Genomic DNA, 25905 nt, shown 5'->3' on the forward strand with positions numbered 1-25905 from the left:
ATTATGGTGCTTGCCTAGTAATTATATTATTGCCCACTATTGCCTAACTTGGCTCATAATTTTGTTATGTTTTGATTGGTCCTAGTAAACTGTCATTAGGTTGTTAAAAATTCTTTGTGTCACTCCCAAGGATACTTAAGAAATGCCTTTTTATAGGCCCCAAAGGTGGTCCTTTCACACCACAGAGGACAAATGGTAGCTTCCAGCAAATGAATCGCCCTAGGTGAGTCTCCTCCCTCTGCAGTTTTCCTTTCCTCACAGCAAGGAGGCAGGGAATGGGAACAGTTCACCTGGTGACTGACTGGACACGTCATATGTAAATAAGTACGCTCTCTCTCCCTAGTTTCCACCATAAGGAATCCTGCATAGCAACCGTGTAACACCGGACTCAGGTTTCACAGCTTCAGAACTATGTGATAGGCAAGCCGAAAAGGGCAGTGGAAACTACAACTCCCAGCATGCCCTGTTGTCATTAAACTGACGGTGCTTTTACAAATCCCTAAGCATAGAGATAAACGATTAGAGCAACAGCCAGTAGTTTCCCTATTTGGAAATTTCTATTTTACTCCGTGAGATGACTAAAACAGAAGAGTGTCTGTCTGCAGAAGTAATGCTGCGCAGCTTCCGCACAGGACCACCGAATAACCGAGCATTTGCTTGGGATCAAGTGTTCACACGTGCCAGTCCTGGTGTTATACACGAATATTTCCAGCAGAGATGCGTCTCCCGATTCTTTTTTCCTCTGAAATGTGAGAAATGGTCTTCTTACCGCGGCTCAGGTCCAGAGGCTGGAATGCGCTTCCCATACATACATACATATTTTTTTCATACAACGTAAAGACCTGCGCACAAACTGTGCCTTTGCTCTAAACACTTTGCCACCAAATCTCAGCCTGACATTTTATTTTGTTTTAAATCTTGCCACAGGCTTTTGCGTCAGAAGTACCCCAGAAGTCCTTTCTACAAAACGGGAACGGACTGCTTATACATTAGTGGTCTATGTTTCATTTTGATCCTTGCGTCGCCGGATCACGCAGTCAAAAACGTAAGTCCGCTTCCTGGGAGGAAATAATAAACGAAAAGAGGGAGAAAAAGTCCCGTGTTGCCCTGCGCGCCTCCTCCCTTCGCGCTGATTGGCCGAGGCGCGAAGGAGCGAGTCGTTCAAAGTAGGCGAGTGTGGAGGCGCTTTGGGCGCGCGTCTCGTTTGAGGCGGTTCTTCTTGACATTTGCCGGTCCGAAGCGTTTCTTTTTCCTCCGGGAGCCGGCGGCTCTTTTTCTCCATCTCCCGCGGGCGTTTCGGCCAGCCGGTGGAGCTCGCAAGTGCGGGGACCCCCCTCCCGCAGCCGTTAAAGACGAAACGGGACTCGAGCGGCCGCCTCCCTTCCCTTCCCTTCCTCCGCTCCGCCCGCGTCGGGGTCTTGCCTGCAGCGGCCTGAACATGAGTTCAGCGGGTGGTGGGGGCAAGAAGGACGAGAAGGGCAAAAACATCCAAGTGGTGGTCAGATGCAGGTGAGCGCGGCGGCGGCGGGGGGGGGGGCGGTCCTGCAAAATAAAAACGAAAATAAATATGGGGGATTAGCTGCGGAAGCCAAATTAGGCGCCTTTCTCGATCTTGTGCATGTAAGCCTCGCTGACTTCTCACTAGGCTTGATCCCCCCGCGATGGTGTTGTTGTGGATGCTTCGGGTATCGAAGAGATCCTTTTTCTAGGCGTTGTCGGCGATGGTGAAATTCAAAGAGGTTGGGTGCTAAAGACTGCGGTCCTGGGCGCACTGGCTTGGCAGCGCAGTGGGACATCTGAATATGCATACAGGGTTCTGCTGTTGTCGAAGAAACCTCCCCCCCCCCCCCCAGTGTTTTGTAGGTTTGGGCAGAAGGTTGGTGGTGGTCCTCGGGTTGGTAGCTGGTCATCTTCCCCGTGGTTGGTCCAGGTCCATCTCCTGTTGATTGCTGGCATTTTTACGGAGAATGTTCAGCCTCGGTCTGATGCAGCAGTCGGTTTACTTACATATCTTTAAACAAGAGGGTGTATATTCAGGATCAGTTATACTTTAGCTTAGCAATTACTGGATACTTTGTGGGGAGAAAGCAAGATCCTTGATCTTGCAGACAGAACCTACACATTTGCAGTTTTTATGCATTAAGTTGCTTTGGGATTTGTAGATCCTGTTTCTTCCTTGATGCATATTAATCATAATGTTGGAATAAGTTCCCAGCTCTTTTTGCTTTGTAAATTTCATATGTCAAACCTAAGGAAGACTGATGTGTGGCCAACACATGCTCCTCCGGATGTTATTAGATTCCAGCTCCTATCAGACCCAGCTAGCATAGCAGCCAAGGGGTCTTCAGCCCCCCAATAAAATATTTGATGGGCCAGCCCCCCCCCCCAAGACATTGCCATTCAAATGCTGTATGCACCGTGACATGTGATTGCTTATGCCGGGTGCAGCTTACCTGTTCCCTCCCCCAATATTTTATTAAAGTTGGCACCACTGCCAACTAGCAGGGTCAGTGGACAAGAATAATGGGAGCTGAAATTAAACAGCCTGCTGTAGACAGTGGTGATGACTGTCTTGCATTATCTGCTTAAAAAAGAAAAAAAAGCATTGTGCCTCTTTTGTTATGCCATCTTTTATTCCCTCTTTCCTTTTCCCAAGAGGTTTAAGTAGTGCATGTCAATAGAAAAGCTATCAGTTCATTAAGAACAAAGTGAAAGAGATGAGATGAGTCATTTTTTTCTAGCTTGGCATAGAAAATAAGATTCTTTTTTTAAGGTGGAGACAATCTTCAGCAATTCAGTTTCCACTATCTGATTGCTTGGGACAATTTAATTTCAAGTATAGTGTAAATATGCTTACCTATAACATTTAAATCAAATTGTATCCTTGATATTTTCTTAGTCACTTATTTCAGTCATAATACTTCTGTTGGGGGGCAGGATGAGATACTGATTCATCACCTAAATGCATAGCATTATTTTTAGTTATCCTCTCTAAATAACCCTAGCAAATATGCTGTATTGAATCTCAATGGATTTAGGGCATTGGAAAACTTTCCACAATTCCAGATTTTCCAAGAATCCCACATCACTGTAGGTGATTAAGTCCAACATTTTCCCATTTTTATTGTGTACAATTGACATTTCTTAAACTTGTCAAAGCTAGTTCAGCAAAACCAAATTTCAGCATAAAACCTGCATATATTGTGTTCGTAATTCAGTGTTCAAGGTGTTAGTGCTGAAGGCTGCTCCCTACAAGGCCCTTTCTACCTGGCCTAGGTGGAAAAGGCCCCGGCTCACCTTGCCCTATTTTAGGAACTCCTGGGAGACTGGAGGGTCACTGCCCTCTTGTGAGTGCTGAAGAGCCCAGGCTCATAGGAACAAACTCTGGGGTTGGGGCAAATGTCAAAAATGCTTTCAAATGTTTTAAATAGTTTTTAATTTGTCGTGTTTTAAATTTTGGTTTTATGGTCTACTTTTTGCTCTGTTGGGGGTGGGATTAATGTTTTGTTGGGCCTGGGAATTAGTTTAATTTTTAGTATAACTGAATTGTTTTTTTGTTTTATTTTTTAATTAGTTTCTATTTTATATAGTTTTATTCTGTTCTTAAGCGGGGAGGGTCAGGGTTACATAACACCGGTTCTGAAAGACCTACCGGTACATTGGCTCCCAGTACATTTCTGAGCACAATTCAGTGTTGGTGCTGACCTTTAAAGCCCTAAACGGCCTCTGTCCCACCCCCATTCAGCCCAGATACTGAGGTCTAGCTCCGAGGGCCTTCTCAATAGTGGCACCCTCCCTGTGGGATGCCCTCCCATCAGATGTCAAGGAGTTAAAGAACAACACAACTTTTAGAAGACCTCTGAAAGTAGCATATCCACTGTTTACAATCTTGTCAGCCTTGTGTTTGCTTGGAGCTAGATTAGTGCATATGCAATTTGAGAACAACACTTTTACCGTTTTTTAAAGGCCCTTCAATGCAGCTGAGCGCAAATCTAACTCCTATTCTGTGGTGGAGTGTGAAAATGGAAGGAAAGAAATTTCAGTTCGCACTGGAGGGGTGATGGATAAAACAACAAAGAAAACGTACACATTTGATCTGGTAAGTATCACTATTTGGTTGGCTTCCTAGCATGTCTTAGCTATTTTATCAGTTTTGGGAATTTAGGACAGGAATCATAGCTCAGAATAGAGCATATTCTTGGTATGCAGAAGAGTCCAGGTTTGATCCCTGACATTGGGATAAGGTACAACTGGTTAGACAGTCCTTTTGCCTTAAGACCCTAAGGATTCATTTCCAATCTGAATAGATACTAGACAAGATAATACTAGGACCAGATGGACATATCTGATTTGAACATAATGTAACAATTTGATTTAGTGTTGCCTACCTTGGCCCTTGTGTGTTTCCCATCTGTTCTACTCTACTAGTACAGCTGTGAAAAGGAGATCAGAAGCTTTTGGTCCATTTTTAAACTATGAAAGTGAAGTTAGTCTTGACGGTGCTATAGGGAACCAAGCCAGAACCATAAACTTTAGTTTGAAGTCGGCTGCTTTCTCTAAACTATAGTTAAGACTCATGATTTATTGGGGTTCAGACATGATCATAAACCACACTTAGTGAAAAATGGAGTCAACATTTTCCAGCACAGTTGCACCAGAGGAAGAAAATGCGAGAAGCATATGAGGCTGGTGCTCATTCACAGAACACTGACCCCTAAGTGACCATCATGCCTGAATGAGCATACTTCTTGAGCTAGTATGCAGCACTTTCTATTGTGGAATAATATACTGTATTTTTCGCCCTATTGGACGCACCGGCCCATAGGACGCACCTAGTTTTCGGGGGGGAAATCAAGGAAAAAAATATGATTCCCCCCCCGCAGCTCTGGGAGCAGCGGACAGGCTGCACGCAGCCTGTGGGCTACTCCAAGACCTTCTCCCTGCTTTTGCAGGAGGTTGCGGAATTCCCCCACCTCCCGCAAAAGCCCACAGGAGCCGTGCGCGACTCCTACGGGCTTTTCGACCAGGAGGGAAAAGGGACTGAAACGGCCAGTCAGTCCCTTCTCCCTCCTCAGGGAAAAGCCCCCAAGAGGGGCGCGCTCTTCAAAGGGTGCGCGGCTCCTGCGGGCTTTTCTACGAGGTCGGGGAATTCCCCCACCTCCTAGAAAAGCCAGCAGAAGCCGCGGAGCCCCTTTAAAGAGCGCACAGCTTTCGCCTGCTTTTGCGGGAGGTGGGGGAATTCCCCCATCTCCCGCAAAAGCCCACAGGAGGGTTGGAGAGTAGGGGGAAGGCGTCGCGCGCCTTCCCGCTGCCCCCCATCCTTTGGGGCTGGCGATGGAGGAGGCGCTGCTTTCCCCACCACCAGCCTCAAAGCCGGGTCGGAGAGTAGCAGGAAGGCGTCTCGCGCCTTCCCGCTGCCCCCCATCCTCTAGGGCTGGTGATGGGGGAGGCGCTGTTTTCCCCCACTGCCAGCCTCAAAGAGCAGACTCTCCTGGCTTCAGCGGAAGCAACGCGAAGCCTCCAGAGCACAGGCTTCGGAGGCTTCGCGTTGCTATCGCTGAAGCCAATGAGCCTGCATTCACCCCATAAGACGCACACACATTTCCCCTTCCTTTTTGGAGGGGGAAAAGTGCGTCTTATAGGGTGAAAAATACGGTAAATTGAACTAGCTTTACAAATAATTTGCAAATACTGTATGGATAGGAAGTGGTTTGTTTGTTTTTTAAAGTCTTTTACGCTGGGAAGAATTAAGAGGTAGGTGGGAGTGGCAAGTCTTTTGTCATGTAACAGGTAACCTACCTGATCAGCCCTATTTAATTTGCCTATAGAACATGAAATGTCCATGGAAAATGGGTATTTATTTCAGATATGTGGGGGAGAGGATGGCTTCCTAGCACAGCCTTGTAAGCAAGCCCAAAAAGTGCTTAGCCTACCTGGACTGCAGGAAGAGGGATGACTCACTCCATCTCCCTTCTACCATCATACTTACTGAATGTGGAACAAAAGTATTTCCTCCCACTCCCTTCCCCAATGCCTACCATAGAAAGCAAGAGGACAGATGAGTGATCTGTTCCCCCTTCTCCATCTTGCTCACATGTCTGCATGGAATTACTGGTAGACAGTGCCTACATATTAAAGTTAAGTACAAAACCTCAGCTTTATTTTAGAAAAGTCCTAGATTCTCCAAAACACCCATTTCCTTGAAAACCTTTGATTTGGTCGACATCTTTCCTTAAACAATGGGTGCTTACCATTTAAACTCATTTAAAACAATCTTTAATAAGGAAAAGTTCCTTTTATTACTTTTCTTTCACATCTTTCCTTCAGGTAACTCAAGGTTGTGACTGGCCCAATGTCACCCAGTGGGTTTTATGGCTGAGGGGATTATAATCCTGGTCTCCCAAGTGCTAGTTCAACACTAACTACTACACCACCACACTGACTGTGCTACACCACAAAAATTTCTCTTGATTGGAAAACAATTGGAACTTCTACCACTCTTCTTGGGGGGAAGCAGGTGCAAATGGCATGAGATGACAGGCTGGGAGATGAGAATCTGTAGCTAAATCAGAATATAATTCTGACACTGGTGAAATTATGTGGCAAGTTGGAGAGTTCCTGTTTCATAACTGAAAAACATGTAGCAATGATGCCTTGTATGAACTCTACAGGTTTTTGGAGCTCAGGCTAAACAAATTGATGTGTACCGGAGTGTTGTGTGCCCGATTTTGAATGAAGTTCTTTTGGGTTACAACTGTACAGTGTTTGCGTGAGTATCATATTTATTTTTCTTCTAACTCCATCTATATCTGTGTTCCTGAAGTTAACATTCCAAATTCCTTTGTACAGCTATGGTCAAACAGGAACAGGAAAGACCTTCACTATGGAAGGGGAGAGATCACCTAATGAAGAATACACATGGGAAGAGGTAAAATATGACAAATTAACAAAACAGCAGAATCCTATGCATGTTTATTTGGAAGGAAGTCTTCTTGGAAAATACACACACACCCCTCTCCGAGTGGTGCAAGATTCTAGGCACTTATGTTTCCGTTTGGAATGAGGCATAGTGGAGACTGGTGATACATGGTTTATTTACACATACAGGAACCTGAAGGGATTCCTGGCATTACCACCCAAATAAAGTCTTGCTTCTCTCATAGCCACAGTTTTGGATTCCAACAAAAATCAAACATTGCTCTGACTCTCTTGCTTTAGGTCTAGGTCACATCACTGCAATTCAACTCTAAACTCAGGCCTTTTGTCTTTCTAATTAACCAGGGAAGGAGGCACACACATTTGCCCTCTGACACAGCCACTCCCTTTGTTCCCTTAACAGCTCATACTTAGCAGGCCATTACCAGGCTGGCCTGGCTATTCCAGCAATTGAATTGTGATGGATCCAGGAATTGGATGTGAGGCTCAGGAATATAGCCTAGCCACCTCAAACTCATAACATTATTTTCAGTGTCTCCAGCGTAAAACCATATATAATGGATTGTATTAGACACACTTGCATTTTAAAGGGGTTTGCTCATACTAGCATTCTAGTGTCAGCTTCCTAAAAAAAGAAAACCAGTTAATGCTGGTATGCGATGTTTCTTTACTTTTAATTATAGGATCCATTAGCTGGTATAATTCCCCGTACACTGCATCAAATATTTGAAAAGCTTGCTGAAAGTGGTACAGAATTTTCTGTGAAAGTATCTCTGTTGGAAATCTACAACGAGGAGCTCTTTGATCTATTGAATCCCTCTCCAGATGTTGGGGAAAAGCTGCAGATGTTTGATGACCCACGTAACAAGGTAACCCCCCCCCCCCCGATTTGGCTTCTCCTGAAGGCTGTGGGATTTAAAATTACTTGCTAACCTAGCATTTTCTTGTGACAGAGAGGTGTCATAATCAAGGGTTTGGAAGAGATAACGGTACATAACAAGGATGAAGTTTATCAGATTTTAGAAAGGGGAGCAGCAAAAAGAACCACTGCCGCTACTTTAATGAACCAGTATTCCAGGTAAGAAACATGTCTCCATGAGAAGCATTTTGTTCGTTCATGGTATAGGTAAAGAAAAAAAGAAAAACGCCTAGCTAGCTCAGTTGGTTAGAGCATGGTTCTGATAATGCCAGGTTTGATCTTGGTATGGGACAGCAGGTCCCTTCCAACTCTACAATTCTATGATTCTAATATGTAAGAATTATATCCAATAGTTCCCTTAGGCAAGCCCCCCCCCCCAATGTTTTGGATTATGAGGTCCTTGTCTGCTGCAGGATTCATTAAACACATTGCTCCAGTTACCTCCACCTTTGAAGGTTATTAATTTATAAGGTTTACCATAAGCACCCAGGGCAGGTTACAACAATATAATGTAATATTATTTATTTTATTCACTTTTATTTCATAAGTTTATGTACTCCCTTGTCATCCAAGGAAAAGATACTTGATTTTGAATTCTGTGGAATGCAAATTATAACACAATAAAATTCCACATAAGAAATAAAAGAAGTAATAAAAATACAGTTAAAAATCATAGGGCATTTAGCACAGTGTGTTGCAGTTGCTACAGCAGGAGAACAATCAAGTACTCCACTACTTAGTGTTACATCTGTCTTATTTGGTTGAGTTTTTGTAGAAAATATTATAGGAAGTTGGGTTATGTAGAATCAGACCACTGGTCCATCTAGCTCAGTGCAAGGAAGCAGTTCTGTGGGGTTTTTAGACAGGCTATACCGAGGATTGAACCTGGGAGCGTTTGCATTAAGAATGTACTATACTATTGAGCTTACAGTCCTTCATTTTCACAGCAGTTTGGTTGTCCTGTTTCTTTGTATTTTCTCACAAGGAAGCATAAGAACTCTTTCTGAACTCAATTCTTTGAAAATTGCATTTGAATGAGGCAACAACACAAGCTCATGTCACCCTCACAAATCCAGTGTGGATCAGTGGGAGTCCGCTACTAGCCACCCAGGTTTTGGCTAGTGGGGAAAGAAGGCTCAAGCTACCTTTCGATGCAGTTTTTCCCATGACCCATAAGCCTTCTCCCTTTCCAGGTTCTATGCCCCCATAAGGGTCCCATCTAACAGTTTGAATGAGGCCTTGAACTTTCTGCCCACTTATATGGAAGAACGCATTGGAGGCAGGAAGCCAGCAGGTGGCGCCAGAGAGACCAACACAGAGTACTTCCTGCAGCCCTACTTGCAATAAGAAACAAAAGGCTTTATTAATGAAGCTTTGTGAAAGAGAAGGTGCTGTACTGTAGCTGAGAGATTTGCAGAGCTTGGAAAATGCAGTGGTAGAACATTTCTGTCCTGCTGTTTGTGGCAGCACATATTCTGAATTGAAGAAAATCTGTAAAATGAGCCAATTTAGCTTCTACTTTGAGTTGACTTGATGTAAGTGAATGCTGGGTCTGTGTGTGTGTGTGTTTTAAAAATGTCCACTGGAATATTTATCTGAAATGCTTCACTCCATTTGCAGTCGCTCCCATTCGGTGTTCTCTGTCACGCTACACATGAAAGAAACGACAACAGATGGTGAAGAGCTTGTTAAAATTGGGAAGCTAAACTTGGTAGGTGCTCATCCTTGGGATTAACCCAAGAAGAGATTATATTTAGGAGCAACAAAAAATGAGGGGTGGGGGTGCGGGACACAGTGCTGCTTTGAAAACTCTTACTGAATGTTTTAACAAAGTGATCTGCTTAAAATGCATGTCTTAAGAGACCATAGGTGCTAGGGCAGTGCACCAGACTTGCCCAAGGCCTGAATCCAGAGCCAAATGGAGCATATTAAGAGGGCCTCCAATGTCGGGCACAAAAACCACTCATTGCTGCAAGTTTGGTTGGATGGGCCCAGAATGATCTGTGGGTGTCAAGGAATGGGCAGGACATCAGGCAGAAAGGAGAGACAAGCAAGGTGGAAATACCATGGGGAAAGAGCCAAGACCTCTCTGGTCAGTGGCTGCATTTTCATGCGAGAAGGTAGACTGAATGTCGCAGCTCTCCTTCTGGCTGACACCCCTCAGGATCCATGCCACACAGCTGTTGAGCAGCGGCATCAATTTTGTGGCATGTGGATGCTGCTGCACAGAATTGGATGTGCCAGCTGGTAAGCAGAAGGTGTTCTCTTGTGTGTTGCCATTGGTTCCCTTGGCTTTAGTTTGAAACCTATTTTAAATGTGTGTTAAAATTGGGTCTTAAAACCATTAGTCCTGCCCCTAGAATTGTTTTGGGGGCAGATCCAGGGTGGGTGACCCCCAGGGCAGCAGAAGGCAGATTGGGGATCTGCACGCACGCCTAGCAGATAGGCATGTAGCACAGGAGAGTTTGGCTCATCACAAAAAGTAGGTCACACTTTACCTACTTGTGTTGGCTTATTATACAATTTGAAAGTAAGGTCTCACCTACGACTGTCACATCTTATTAACCTAGACATGGTATTGCTTCCAGGTTGATTTGGCAGGAAGTGAGAATATTGGTCGTTCTGGAGCAGTTGACAAAAGAGCTCGTGAAGCCGGAACTATCAACCAGTCCCTATTGACTCTGGGAAGAGTCATTACCGCACTTGTTGAAAGAACCCCTCACGTTCCATACAGAGAATCTAAGCTCACTAGAATCCTGCAGGACTCCCTTGGAGGGCGCACAAAAACTTCCATAATTGCTACCGTATCTCCAGCATCGAGCAATCTGGAGGTAAGGTTCTTGCCTTCAAACTCTGCTAGTGACTGAAAAGTACCTTGTTTCAAAGATAACTTGAGTGATTGGGTGGCCTTCCAAGACTTCATCACTGGACTCCTAGCCTATTCTAGGGAGACTCTGTGTATGCTGCAGGGTACGGGTTAGGGCATGCTAATCTAAGCCTTCCTACAGCATTGTAAAACTGGCTCAGAACATATAGATTGCTGTGGATGATAGGAGATAGGTTGCTGGTAAAGCTACAGGGTTTGGTTGATTAAGGAGCTACATTAACTTAAAAATTCTCAATTAAGTAAGGTTCTGTCTCCATAGAGCAGGAGGATTAAAAAAATTAATACAAAAAAACACTATCACAGAATTGTATCACTCTATTAGAAAATAGAAAATATCTATTAGATAATGATTTCTACCACCTTCTCTCTGATACAAGCAGGAAGGATTTTGAGAATGTTAGCCTATTAAATCAAAAACAACAGAGTCACATGGCACTTTAAAGGCTAACAAATTTCATAATAAAATTTGTTATTTTTTAAATGGTGCCACAACCCTCCTTTTACTTCTGAATTGGTGGTTGCTGTGACATGTGTATCATCTGTACACCAATTTTCTTTAAAATGCATGTTATTTAAACACACACAAATGTACAGATTTTGCCAACTTGAAAACTCAAATCATGATTTAGTCAACCATGATTTATTTTAAACTGAGTTACAGCCCTAGAGCCTGATTTAGACAGGGCTGATTAAAGTTGGTAAGATGCACAGCAGATCACAGAGTGAGATGCCATTTCTCTATACAGAAATTCAACTTTCCCCATTGGGATTGACTAGTGGAGATTGATTATATGTTTATAGGCATACTCTTGCTGAAACAGAAAACACTTACCTGTCACTTTTATATCTTTTGTACAACAGGAAACTCTGAGTACTCTTGAATATGCCCACAGGGCTAAAAATATCATGAATAAGCCTGAAGTGAACCAGAAACTCACGAAACGGGCACTCATTAAGGTTCAGTATAATTTCATTATGTATAAGTTCTCTTCAGATCTTACCTACTGCATTAGTTGCAATGTGAGATCTATTGAGATTGGGGTTTGCAAAGGCCAGTCAGCTTGAAGGATACGTATCAACACTGTACTGATGTTTCAACAGGAATATACAGAAGAGATTGAACGTTTGAAACGAGATCTTACTTCTGCACGAGAGAAAAACGGTGTCTACATTTCTGTGGAAAACTATGAGTGAGTACTTTGAAAACAGCAAAGCTTTGCCGCTGTGGGTTAGCATGGCATCTTCGTTTCTTCCTCTAATCATGAACTCAGGTGGTTAGTGATAATAGGATTGGTGCCAAAAGCCAAGAGGGAGGCTTCAACATGAGAGGATTTTATACAAATCCAATCTATTTTTAAAAAATTTTAAGAGTACCCCCCCCCCCAAATAGCCCAGGGAGAACAGGCCATGCTCAGTAGTTAATGGATATTGAGCGATGGTTAGAAAAGAAGAAATAGGAACACGTGGGAAGGAATGAAATGGAATATTATTGAAGAGGGCTCAGCTAACTAGAACCGTGAGTAAGGAGCACTAATGGTAGAAGGTGAGTGTACACTGAGATGTTTTGTTTCGGGTCTTGCTTATATCCTCTAAAAATGAACTCAGGTTATTGAGTGCCAACAGGGTTGGAGCTGCAACAGTGCCATTGAGGCATCCGCACGCTCTGGTGAAACCCGAGGAATGCAGAAGAGTGAAACGCTTCTTTAAAAATTCCCCAAAATGACAGTAACGCAATGATGACCGAGCATGTTCCGTGGCCTTTGACAGCCACAGATTGCTGAGTGTCAGTTGGAAAAGGAAATGGGGGGGGGAGTATGAATTGACCACTGTGAACCCCTTTGCAGTTCGTACCATCTTGAAGGAGCGTGAAGGTGATACACTTACAACGTTTTGTTGCAGGTTCTGCTTGTCTAATATGCCGCCTAGGCAACATTCCTGTACAAAATTATTTTGTTTTAAGTACCACACTCCTATCTATATATTAGAATGCCTAAAGTACAGTATAAGTTACAGGCCACTTGCACTTGTTTAATCTCAGAGACTTCATTGTAAATGGGCTGCTCCTATATCTTAAGAAGAAATCTGTATCAATAATTAGTGATAGAAGAAATTTAAAATCATAATATCGTTTAAACAGGGAGTTTCCAGATATGTCTTTCTTTCCTTGCTCTTACAAATATTTAATTGTCTTGCGCAGGCAGAGTCAACTTGTTCAGTGTTCAGCATACGTATTTTTTTTATTTTAGTGCTCTTAATGGGAAGTTGACAGTTCAAGAGGAACAAATTGCAGAATATATTGATAAAATTGGCGCAATGGAGGAAGAATTGAAAAGAGTAAGTTGGTAGACTGTTATTAGTCTACATGGCTCCTTTTGGGAGGAGTAAGGAGGGGTAATATGTTTACATCCTGAAAAAGCTTTAGAATAGCTAGATGAAAGTAAAGCATCTTCACATTGACATGTTCCCATCTAACCAACAGCATTCAGCATGTCCAGGAATGAACAATGTTGGTAAGAAAAAGGAGACAATAATGTACTTTACTCACTTGATTCAATATATTTAAAGCATTTTCAACTTTTGTTCACATGAAAGCTTTTCTGTGAGATGCAAATTAAATTTGTTGAAGCTAGTGTAACGAAGCAGTCTGACAATATCTCCATTCAGATGCAACAACAAACCATGGCTTGCTGTTCTGATAATCATTAGCAGCAAGCTTTTCCTTCCCTGGGTCCCTTCCTTCAGGTGGTCCCGCCCACCTGACAAAGTTCACCCTAGGGGGAGAGAAATCAAGAGTTGGGCCAAAGATGGTCCCCACCCCTGCTCTAACAGCTCATAGTATTTCTTTCTAGTGTTTTTAAACTGTTTTGGATTACTTTCAATTTCAGGTCACTGAGTTATTCACAGTTCAAAAAAGTGAAATGGAGAAGTGCAAGACAAACCTGCAGGTTAGGGAAAAAGAGCTGGAAGACACACAGAAGCACTTGGAAACAACCAAGGTTCTTCTTGAGGAAGAAGTGTTTATAGCATCAGCTTTGGAGAACACAGAGGAAAAACTTCACGGCACTGCAATTAAGGTTAACAAAATTCACACTCCCAAGTTCCCCCCTCACTAGCACTTGAATGGGCAATACGGTTATAACGTCATGATTATAACTTACGCTGTCAGCGCTGCATAGGTTTTCAGGCCGCTTTTCAAAATCTTGAAGTGCATCCCAAACCATAAGAATGATCTGTTAATGATTTGGGATAAAAGGGGAAGAGAATAGTCTACTTCTCTCATGAAGGGCATCCAGAGGGGACTGAAGCTTCAACATCCCACCCCTTCCATCTCTCCTTTTATTTTGTTTGGAAGGTCTTTTTTGTTTGCTGCTGTTTATGCACCAAGTGTGTTTTAGCACCATGCCTTGCAGCGAAAGGCACAGGGTTGCCTTGGAATGAAGCTTTGAAGTTGCTAGGAAATAGTGTGTTCCCCAGCAGGCTATCTGAACTCAATAGCTCTTTTCAACTTTCACTTCTGGACCCCAGCAATTCCATGCAGCTTGGGCCACCTCTAGTTACAACACTAGCTTTTTCATGTGTTGCATGTTGGCACTTGCTTAAAAATTGAGTGTTGGACTGCACTGCAGAGTCTGCCCCTGATACCCAAACACTAAACTGCTTAAACGTAGGGGTTTAATATGACTGAGAACACAATTGTGCGAGAGTCCTGACTGCATGGAAGCCATTTGTGAGCAACTGTCCATGCACAGGTTTTCCTTTGGGTGCTCACACTAGATACTATCTTCTACAATTTGGAATAATTGCTTGTTTGATTTGAAGGTGGCTTAACGTTTGCGACTGGACTTAACCTTTACCTTTTTAACATCACCTAATCTGTACTGATTTTGTAATCACTGTGATGCGAACTGAAAACTGTCAAAACCTTTCTGCCTTAGCTGCTTAGTGCTGTTAAAGAAACAACCACAGATGTTTCGGGTCTGCATGCAAAATTGGATCGTAAAAAAGCAGTCGAACAGCATAATGAGGAAGTCCAAAAGACATTTGCAGAACACATGAATGCCTTCTTTTGCGATATGAAGAGCTCCATCAATGAGAACTGTTGGAAACACCAGCAAATGCTGGACTCTTACACTTCTTCGGTTGGTAAGTGCCTCAATTCATCTTTCTGTGCAGTAGTCATTCAGAAGACCTCCCTTCCCCTGAAACTGAATTTGAAGTCAGACATGTTCCTGAAATCATAGGGAAGACTGTCCTGTTGAGAAGTGACTCACTTAAACTGTGGCGCCCATCTCTCTCTCGGTAGGTGATCTTCTGTCTGCCAATTCTTCAGCTTTTGGAGTTACTACATCAGCTATAATTTCAGCGTTCGGCTCTCTGCAGGAGATGGTTTCCACTGAAGTTTCTCTAGCTTCTGAAAAGATACTGAATCAGGAGTCTCTGACATCTCAAAATAAAAATGATCTCCGGAAACTCTTAGTAAGTATAAGTGCCATGGGCAGTAACACTTCTAAGTAATTATTGAATTGTTTCTGTAAAATATCCTGATTGCTTGAAATGGACAGCTGTGTGGAAATGTAACTGATAATGGCTCTCTAAACCAGGGAAGGAGAAGCTCTGCAGTCAGCAAAAGAAATGATGTGTAGAAGCCACTTACTGATGTTTTGAATGGTTCTTGTTCAGCCTCATTAACCGTCTCCCCAGCCATTCCCTGTTCCTTGGCAGAGTGGCATCAGGGAAGAAGCTAGGAAAGAATATAGCCAGCTGCTGTAGGGAAAAAGCTTCTGAGTTATAACAGAAAACAAATAATACAGTCATCCAGCAACTGATCTGCTGCAAATGACCTATCTACCTCATTGCGACAGGTGAGGTACTTGGTCATTGGGCATCTTGGGAGTTGCCTTAGCTCTCAAGCAAAGTCTTGCTCAGTCAGCTGCCACCCTTCTGTACATCCTTGACCATTCTACCAGACTGTAGTATAGTTATAGTAGCCATTTCTGGAGCCAGGTTACAGCTGCCCTTGCTTTAACTTTTGCGCCAACATGGCTTTTGAACAAGAAGCCATCGGTGGTTTTGAGCTGTAACATTTCCTTTTCCACTTTCCACAACAATCAGTTTTCTTACTGAATTCAAATGATTTAAAGTAGAAGAACTGTCTTATACCCCACAATCTACTCTTGGTTCTAGGAAGAGCACACATCAGGATTGGACCAAGCCTTGAGGAGTCTGTCACCTGTGTTGAAATTTGTTCTGAATCTGAACTCTCAAGTTCATGATAATTTGCATAAATATTCATCCCTGGCTGAAAAGGTAATTTTTGAACAGCTTCTGCCATATCCTGAACTATTGCACTCAAGTGTGTGCGAAAGTTTCTTTGATATAAAATATATATAACAGCAACATCAATAATATTTTAAGAAAGTATCTAAGCAAGGTAGTAAAACATCCCATGCTTTGGCATTGTGAATTGATTGTGCATTGTGTGTGGTTGTGTACAGAGATTGTGTGGCTGGAGTAATTTTTAAAAACCCTACTACAAGTCCTAACATTGGTGTATTTCTGAACCTTGATCTATCATTTTCTTGTTTATAGATGACAGGTTATAGAGAGGAAATGACTATATTCTTCCAAGACCATTCTCTTGCTTTGAGTAAACTACAGGAGGACATTTCCCAGAAGCTGGCTCAACTTCAGCATGATTGTGAGAGCTTACAGGAAGAGGTGGTGTTGTCTAAGGTGGCCCTTAAAAAGGTATCTCTGCTTTTGCGGCACAATAAGGAATAGGCCAAGTTAGTCTCTGCAGCAGGTTCTCAATACAGTCAGACAGAAGCAGGCAGAACTGTGACCATGGTTGATAGGCAGACTGGACTGGGGAGGGTTGTTGGTTCTGGTGCCCTTCACCTTATGTTTCAAGTCGTGCATAGAGGTGGAGAAAGTCAAGTTGCAGCTCTCAACTTCAGGTTCCATTTAAATGCCACAATATGCAGGAGAAAGGCATATAACACAGCATATTTGGCCCTTTTTTGTGTTGAGCAATCCATACAAGCCACATCTTTTAGTATGGGAACTGGAAGTTTATCTGTTATTTCATAGGGTTCATTCAAGAAATAAACACTCATTTGTGCACCTTGCAGCTGGGGTGTGTGTGTTTCTATGCACTTCACTCTCGTGTGCTGTGTTCCCTCTGCACCACTGCCCTGCCCCCCCCCCCAATTTGTAACAGGGTTAGTGTGTTGTGCAATATGGCCTAGATGCTGCTGTGTCATGAATTTCAACATGCCTGCCTGCTGCCATTGATACCTTCCTGCAGAGCAGTGTGCAGTGAAACCATGTGAGAGCCAGCTGGCTGCACCCTATTTAGGTAGATGAAGGAGTTGAGTGTTACGCACCTGAATGTGCATCTGAGAGAGGGAAACAATGAGGTGTTAGCATGCATAAGAGCATATATACAACAAAAAGGAGACTAATAGTGCTGGAGAAGAGTGTACTTAAATATAGGTGCTATTATCTGTAGGAACAGATGTTACAGTGGTGCCCCGCAAGACGGAAAACCCGCAAGACGAAAGGGTTTTCCGTTTGCAGAGGCGCTTCGCAAGACAAATTTCCCTATGGGCTTGCTTCGCAAGACGAAAATCGACGAAAATTTTCGGGGGGTTTTCCGCTCCAAAACCCCTTTTTCTGAAGCGCTAAGCTGCTAAAAGCATTTTAGCAGCAAAACCGCTAATCCCTTAAGCCTTAAAAAGCCGTTTTTAGCCCTTAAACTGCCAATAGCGCTAATAGCGCTACTCCGCTAATGGGCTTGCTTCGCAAGACGAAAAAACCGCAAGACGAAAAGACTCACGGAACGGATTCTTTTCGCCTTGCGAGGCACCACTGTATTTTTGAATACGCTTGTCTGCCTAATGTACAACTTGTGTGGTGCAGCAGGTAACTGTCCCCATTCCTAATTCACGAGCTCCTGTCGAGGGCCTGAAGTTCCATGCAGCAGAATATTTAAAATGTTTTCCCATGTTCATCCAAAAGTACACTGGCTTTCTTTTTATGCTGTGGCTCTAAAAACCAGTAGATTTGTGTTTTAATTCTCTGCATTTGTTCTAGGCCTCTTCCCAGCTTCTTGCTTCTCTGGGCCTCCTAGAGCAAGAAACCCAGCAGAATCTAAGTGAAGTGCTGGAGAAAGGTGAAATGGTGAAGAAGAGTATTGGTGCTGCCCAAGAAAGCATAACCTTGTAAGGAAGCTCTTCAACTTGCTTATCGCTTAAATGTCTTTTAAAGGCTACGCACATGTTCCTTAGGCTTACCCTGCAATAATTTTGCAGGTAGGCTATGTAAGAGTTCAAATGTGTGAGCCTTCTAAATGTAGAAGTCTGATTGTAAAAATCTCAAAACCTAAGCATGCTTGAATGCAGCACCTAGTAATAACTAACTGACTTATTGTACATTTTTGGGGACTTGCATTAATTAGTTGTGACTGCTATGAACTTAGTAATGAGTAATTGTGGGAGTTGAATGAATAAAACTTAAGTTTCGGACTGCTTCCAAACTATTATCAAATGGTCTAAATTAGTTTCTGAACAATGTGGGTGCCTGACCTATTTTTGTGGTTAGTTGTCCAAAGGTTATATATTTAATAAAACATAAAATCAGAGAGCTGATGGTGTGCCTGCCGGATGAATGAAATAAAACTTTGTGTAACAGAGTTCCCAAAGGTTGTTTCTTTTGCTACATTCTTCAGCTACCCTTAAGGATATTCATTGATGCTGTCACAATGAAACACTGTATTTATGATTAGGCTTTCTCCTACAGAGGGCTCCCAAAATTACTAGTTACTGTATCAAGAAAGGACTGCAGCTCAGTGCTTTTGAGGACTCATACACTATATAAATGCAGTAAAGTATCCACAGTAATAATGTGACCTGTTCAACACATAGGAAGTGATAGCCAACGCAATAAGCCTGCTGTGTGCCATGAAAAGCAAGTACACTCGTACCTTAGAAGTCGAACGAAATCCATTCCAGAAGTCAGTTCGAAAACCAAAGCATGGCTTCTGATTGGCTGCAGGAAGCTCCTGCAGCCAATCGGAAGCTGCAGAAGCCCCGTCGGATGTTTGACTTCCCAAAGAACGTTTGAAAACCGGAATAGTCACTTTGGGGTTTCCGGCGTTTGGGAGCCAAAACGTTTGAGAACTAAGCTGTTTGAAAGCTAACGTATGACTGTACTTGGATCAAAAGTTTTAATAATCTGTTACTAAATCTGTTAATACAGGCAGACTACTGGCCTTGTCAACTCTACAACTTCGCAGCACAGCAGATTAACGCTGCCTCTGAATGATTTTTCACAAGAGATCAGGCAATCCAACGAAGAAAATGTTCAGATATTGCTGGAATCAGCCAGCCACTGCAAGGACCTGGACAGGCTCCTGAAAGACATGTGCCAGGAAACAAATAAGTGGAGTGAAATTGCGGCTACAAAGATGGACTGCATTGTTGATCAACAGGCAGCCTTCCTCAGCACCAGAAAGGAACACCTACAAAGATTCTACAAGGTTACTTAGCATCTTACAGCCTAATGACAGACTTCCTAAAAGTACTGTATCACTTTAGGCCATGGGTGGAGAATCTCTTGGGGGTGGCGTGTTGGGTGGTCGGGGCAGTGGTTCGCTGGGCCTCCTGTTTTTTCTTCTTCTTGTTGTGTACCTTCCTGTTTCTCCACCCCTTGCCACCCACAAAATAGGCCAAATACTGTAGGTTGCCCACTCTTGCTTTAGATAGACAAGACTGGTCTGTGGCTAGCATATATAAAACATCTTGGATTGGATAACATTTGGGTGTGAAAATTACTTGATTCTCAATCGAGAACAGTTGGAAAGGCTGGGCCTATGAGAGTTGCCCATCTTTACATGGAAGAATTCAAACACATTTTGGCCCCCTCTGCACTATACATTTAAACCAGCACCATACCACTTTAAACAGCCATGCCTTCTCCCAATGAATCTGGGGTATGTTAGCTAGTTAAGGGTGCTGGACCCTCTACCCCACTCACAGAGGTATAATTCTCAGAGTGGTTTAATAGTTAATCCCTCTTCTCTGGGAACTCTGGGAATTGTAGCGGTCTCCTAACAACTCTCAGCACCCTTAGCAAACTACAGTCTTTGGGGAAAACCATGGCTGTTAAAGTGGTATAGTGCTGCTTTAGCTGTATAGTGCAGATGAGGCCTTCTGAGAGTTTGATCACAAGTGGCAGCACTATCAGATTTGGCCACCTGATATTGGTGAAGGCAAATGAAGTTGCAGTACTCTTGCTTTGAGCTCTGGTTGTGCCAGGATGTACAATGGAACGATCATTTCTGTGTGCAGTGTGGTGTGCTTTCAAGCACAATATAGCGCTTTTAGAAAATGTTTGCCCTCTGGCCTGATTCTGGACCAACTTTTTCTAGCCAACCTTCCTGCCGAAACTGGCTCACATGATACATTAAAGCATAGTTAAAGCAAACTAGGTGGTTCAGGATGAGCATGCAGAAGGCTGGGGCACATTGCTGAAATTGGAGTGCTTCGTTCCTTCCCCACACCTGCTGCTGCTCCCTTTTGCCCCAGCCCAATTTCTGTGTCTGTTAACACCCTATACGCTGCTCCTTATAATTTGACAAAGAAGTCAGGAGATGTCTGGGCAGTGCCACTAGTGGTTTTCCAGAGTTTTAGAAGCCTTTGTAGAGGAGAACTGGCAAAGAAGAAAGCTTAAATATTTTTGCTACCTGGAAGCTAACTTGGTTTTCTGAGAACATGGACCTTTGTATGTATGAAACCAAGCTTAAGCCCTTTTTGTCCAGCATTATATTTATTAATTCCACATTTTGTAAAGAAAGTTCCTAGTATTAAGCTCATCTAGGAGTTTTCATGAATTGATTAACAAAAAAATAGCTGTGTATGTGTGGTGTTTAGATTTCTTACAGTGGTTAGTAGGAACCATATGATAGAAAATGAAAATGTTCACCAGTTGCTACAACTCTGGAGTGTTTTAAGACTTGCATTTTGTTTTCAGGATTTAGATGAGAATTGCAGCTCGTCAGTTGCTAAGGTCACAGACCATATTGCAGGACAAAAAGATACTGAAGCAGAAGCCCTGAAGGCGCTCCTTGACAGGATGAGGAATGATAAGAATGTGCTCCTGAAGCAGAAAGAGATACTCCTTGAAGAAACCGAGGATGGGTCAACTCGCATTAATGGCTTCCTGAGGGAGGAACTTAAAGTGGATGTCCCGACAGGTATTTGGAGGGAAACGATGAGTCATGGAGAGATCCAAAAGTGTGTGGAATTTAGCAGCTTTTCTGTGCCAAAAGACGGCGGTTTTAGGTGTCACTTAAACTTACTTTTCTCCTGAAGGAGCCACCCCAAAAAGGAGAGGATACCAGTACCCAGTGACAGTTGTGAAAACAGAACCTCGCGATGTCCTGCTGGAAAGATTAAGGCAAAAGCAGACAGAAGTCACAGCTACGCCCAAAGCTCCTGAAAAGGTATTTGCGGAAGTTAGAAGGGGGGAGGAAAGATGCTTCTTCAAATGTGCAGGGACACAGAAGTACATAAATAGAAGTGAGATATCTATCTCTCTATCTAAGCTATCATACCGCCCTATACCTGCAGGTCTAGGGTTGGTAAGTAGCTGTAGAGCAAGGGGGCAAACCTTTTTTAAGGACCACACACCAGTGGTGGGCAGGGCTGGAGGCAAAAGTGCACACAGCAAGGAATGAAAGGTTTTCATTTGTCGTGTACTCATGAAACTAGCCTGTTACACAAACACCTCCTTCCGGCTGTGCATTTAACTTTATGACGGGGCTTCTATCTGTATTCACTGATATAGCAGGCTTACTGTTGTTGTGTTCCCAGGATGATTTGGAGGAGGAGGAGGATGAGGAGGATATAATAGAGACCAACGGGAGCCCGCTAAGTGAAAAATCCTTCTTGGAGACAAGTGTGTGTATCAGTGGAGGAGTTCCTTTCTTCCAGGTAACTGCTGTATTTTCTGTAGAATAGGAAAATTACAAGGCTGTAACAATCTACAGTTTTGTGGGGACTACTCAGAGCTAGGAGATAGCCATAGTTCAGTATAACAAGCACACTGGAAATGTAGAAGATTAGGGACGTAGTCCTTGAACTCACTGGGACTGATTTCTGAGTAGATAGGCCTAGGACTGTGCTGTAGAAAGTCTGCTTCTCATGAAGAGGTAAAGTGAACTTGAATGTGTACTTGCAGTTGTCCAAAACGAAAGCGGTGCAACCTTGTACCTTTGAAGCATCACACTTTCAAAGCAAAGCCAGAATCTCTGCAGAATTTCTAGCAAAAATCCTTAGGCGGCATAAGCTTGTAGAAGGTTTTAGATAGAATTGAATGAAATACGGAATTTGGTACTGGGAAGAGAGTTAATCTTGAAAAGTAGCTTTTATTTTTAAAAACAAGAATCTTACCCTTATTGGCTCCTGTAGTGGTTCTAGGGGTTGGTCATGCGTAAGCCGGTGCAAACACCTGGCTGGGTTGCCTGAGTGAACCTTTTCCGTCCGGACAGCCACTCACCCGTGGCTGTCTCAATCGCTGGCAGAATCCGTCAGTGGGCGTTTCTTAAACTTCTTCCAGCAAAGAAGCTCTTTGACGCCTAGTCTCCTCCTACTCTCTCTGCGCAAGGAGGGCGTAGGCAGCGGAGGACCTCTACTCTCCCCGCTGGTCCCCGGCAAGGAGTCATGGGACCGCCTCACCACTTACCCCATCTGCCCCCCTTCTCCACTGGTGCTACGCTGATTCTCTTCCCCAGAAGATGGGCTGCCTCTCCCAATCCCGGGACGCTCTCCGGAATCCCTCTGGATTTTGCTCTCTCCCTCCGGCACTGATGGCAGCTCCCTGACAGCTCCAAATAAAATTTGGGCAGCTGCTAAAATCAGGCAGTGGGGCTTCAGTGCTGTGTATCTCCTTGTCCCACCCCATGATTAGCAGATGGAGAATAAATACAGGTAATGTTGCAAAAGAAGAAGAAGAAGAGTTTGGATTTGATATCCCGCCTTTCACTCCCTTTAAGGAGTCTCAAAGCGGCTAACATTCTCCTTTCCCTTCCTCCCCCACAACAAACACTCTGTGGGGTGAGTGGGGCTGAGAGACTTCAAAGAAGTGTGACTGGCCCAAGGTCACCCAGCAGCTGCATGTGGAGGAGTGGAGACGCGAACCCGGTTCCCCAGATTAGGAGTCCACCGCTCTTAACCACTACACCACACTGGCTTACAGGTCCTGGATGAATTTGGAGCAGGTTACATCCGACTGTATGTTAGGTCACCAACCCGATAAATACAGTTGTCTTGAAACAAAAGACCATACTGTCTGGTAACGAATATAATTACGAGTTTCTTTTTCTGGGTGGTGTTGGTGTGGTTCTCTCATAGATCACTGCTGAGACTTGATAATCCACCTTAAGCGGCTGTGCCAATAAAATACCACAGAACAGAACTTTTTTGCTGATATTGCTGGTACCTACAGTTGTCTCAGAATGCAGATGAGTCTCTCTGTAAGGATGAGAAACTAAATTCAGTATTCCACCTTGACTGCAGCTTATAGTAGAGGTATCTGGCTTTTCCAGTGTTCTCATACAGATGGAAAATAAAATTTTGCAGAACGCATTAGAAAAAATGGTTAGTGGAACCCTGTTTTCCATATATTAAGGCATGGTTTGCCCAACAAGCCGAAAGAGATGGTAGGGTAGACTCCAGATGAGGAATGCAATTTTTTAAAAATGCTCCCCTACATTTCAAAGCTCCTTGCTGGTAAAAAATCAGCGTGACAGGCCCAGACCTGGACTTGAACATTTTTACATTGTGCTAGTTTTTTGTTCACTGGATTCCCCCCCCCCCTTTAAGAGGAGCAATCTCTTCTATCACTTCATTTTGCATTTGTTGACCCAGCTTTAAATCATCACTAAGTTGCTAGGCCAGTCTAAAATTGTGATAAGTCTACCTTTCAAAAGAGCCAAATTTCCAGTGTCATCTTCTGTGTGGTTTTGCCAGTCAGTGAACTGTGTACCGTAGTGCGTACCGTAAATTTTAAAACATAAAGTGGAATAAATGATCAGCTGAGCTCTTTAACCCTACAGCATAAAAGGAGTATCAAAAAGGATAAAGAGAACAGATCTGCATTGATCCTGGAAAAGACCAGAGAGGAGGACAAAGGAGACCCAACTTTTTCAAAGTCAAGATATCCATTTAGAGTACAGAACTAAGGATGTACAGCATTTGTCTTTGTTTCTTCAATGTTTCACGGCTTATTAGTTTGACCTCTGTATGTAGTGCTATAATGTTGGTGTCCCAAATTAGCTGTGAAGAGAGTTTGAAAATACCAGTCTCTTAATAAATGCTTTAACTCACTATTTTTGAATTTTTTTAACACCTTATTTTCTAATAAATACATGAAATGTCCAGCATCGTTAAGCTTATTTTTCTGCAAGAGGAATCAACACACATCGCTGGGTGGGAAACAGGCCTTTTGAACATGTCAAACATGTGTGCCTAATTTGTAAATTGAATTAACCTGGGTTTCTCTAACAAATGACCAAAAGCACTTTTAGTATCAAGCCTTCCTTCCCAGATTGGCCTCTGCTCTGAAGGGCTTTCCCAGACTCAGGGATACTATCTTCATACACATAACGCATTGACTCATTAAGTGAAGATATATGGGGATGAACTCAACAGATCTCCATCACAGAAGAAAGCCCCAGAAGATGTTCGACTAACCCTATTGTATCTTAAGGATCCTAGATTCCTTGGCAGCAGTGTATAGAGTCATCAAACCCTTGAGCTCTGTCTCCTGAGGCTTACTCTACATAAGAAGGCAAGTCTTCTCCACAACTGAGACCTGAAGCTAAGCCAGGACATTTGCCTTCTACAGCAGTGCACGTGTGTGGATCTTACCGAGTTGTTCCTATGCTCCTGCTGTCAGGCAAACACTCTCCAATGGTATTAACCTATTTAGAACATTTAAGAACAATTAAAAACATCTAAAAGCGTGTATGCTGCCTGTCTTTAGTATCAAGCTCCAATCACTTTTAAATTCACTCTCTCATCACCCATATTTAATCTGTTGGAATGTTCAGGGAGTCAGGAGAGGATATATTGTTTATTAATATTCCTCCTAACTTGCGCTAGCAAGTTCCTTTACTTAGCAGAGTTTCACATTCCCCTTTTAAACGCACAGTGGATAACTGGTTGCAGGCTTCTGTAAGCCTCTCGCTGTTAGGTTCCTGGTAAGTTCCCTTATATCTCTCTTAAAAGAGTAATCACACCACAATATTGTGTAAGTAGTTTACTTACATTCAGTTCACAGTTGGATCTCTGAGGGCAGACTTAGTTACAAAGTATATACAAGTGGAGCTATCCCATATGGGGATACTCCCAGTGTCCTCTGTTGGCTGGAAGCCAACAGAGCATCTCTAGCTAAAAACTGCTCTAACAAGGGAGGAAGTCAAAAAGAAAGTGCTGCGTGCCTTGTCCTTTTGTTACCTGGACAGGTAAGGTCACGCCCACCTCTAGTCACATGCAAAGGAAGTATGTCCCAGCCAGGAGGAAACAGGAAGTTTTTGACTGGCTGGACCAAACATTCCCCCGCATGTCCACTAGGAAAACAAGGAACGTTGTACTTGACTGCTACTTATGTATCACATCCCACACAATCAAATCTCATTGGTGTTTCAACCGATCTTTCTGCAACTACGCACTCTGACTGTGCATTGGAGGGTGCTACATGTGTCCTTTCAGTTCATTATTTCTTTCTTGGGTCCAGGGTCGCCAATAGTTTCCAAACGTAGCACTGATTCAGTAATCTGTAACAACAAATATTCAGCATTTGCTCAGATATTCGTTTATATTAGGTTCTATCTATAATGCAACTCAATCTAGCAAGCTAGCACCTGAATAGGTGGCCTGAAAGCAGGGAAGGAAATTTTATTACATCTGTTAACGCGGAAGCCAGTCTTGTTCATCCCAGGTTTACAGAAGGTCATTTTATTAGCTGTTATCCATAGCTTATGTTGACAATTGATTTTCATTGTTGAACAGCGAAATTTATTATCTGCCATTTGATAAAGATAATTAAATTGGCTTTATATAGAGTTGCTATTGTAAATGTTATGCCTGCGAAATGCTCG

General features: G+C 43.1%; 1 protein-coding gene across 5 annotated transcripts; it reads left to right on the forward strand.

Annotated features, from left to right (window-relative positions):
• The first annotated feature begins 159 nt into the window (after positions 1-159).
• On the forward strand, positions 160-24181 carry KIF11 (kinesin family member 11). Of its 5 annotated transcripts, XM_083443580.1 has the most exons (23): positions 160-223; positions 893-1045; positions 3967-4099; positions 6672-6769; positions 6850-6928; positions 7620-7805; positions 7890-8014; positions 9476-9566; positions 10444-10686; positions 11604-11699; positions 11844-11932; positions 12989-13076; positions 13628-13816; positions 14678-14885; positions 15046-15218; positions 15927-16049; positions 16332-16490; positions 17838-17965; positions 19002-19281; positions 20775-20997; positions 21116-21246; positions 21617-21736; positions 23860-24181. In XM_083443580.1, the coding sequence occupies exons 3-23, from the start codon at positions 4061-4063 to the stop codon at positions 23983-23985; spliced, it is 2994 nt and encodes a 997-aa protein (XP_083299706.1). In that variant the 5' UTR covers positions 160-223; positions 893-1045; positions 3967-4060; the 3' UTR covers positions 23986-24181. The 5 variants fall into 5 exon arrangements, with proteins under 5 accessions (XP_083299706.1, XP_083299702.1, XP_083299703.1 ...); XM_083443576.1 differs by lacking the exons at positions 160-223; positions 893-1045 and adding an exon at positions 1115-1509; XM_083443577.1 differs by lacking the exons at positions 160-223; positions 893-1045 and adding an exon at positions 1132-1509 and having other exon boundaries at positions 21116-21258; positions 21632-21736.
• Positions 24182-25905: the final 1724 nt, after the last annotated feature.

The sequence above is a fragment of the Podarcis tiliguerta genome (genome assembly GCF_965153285.1).
Source record: "Podarcis tiliguerta genome assembly, chromosome: 5".
Lineage (NCBI taxonomy): Eukaryota > Metazoa > Chordata > Lepidosauria > Squamata > Lacertidae > Podarcis > Podarcis tiliguerta.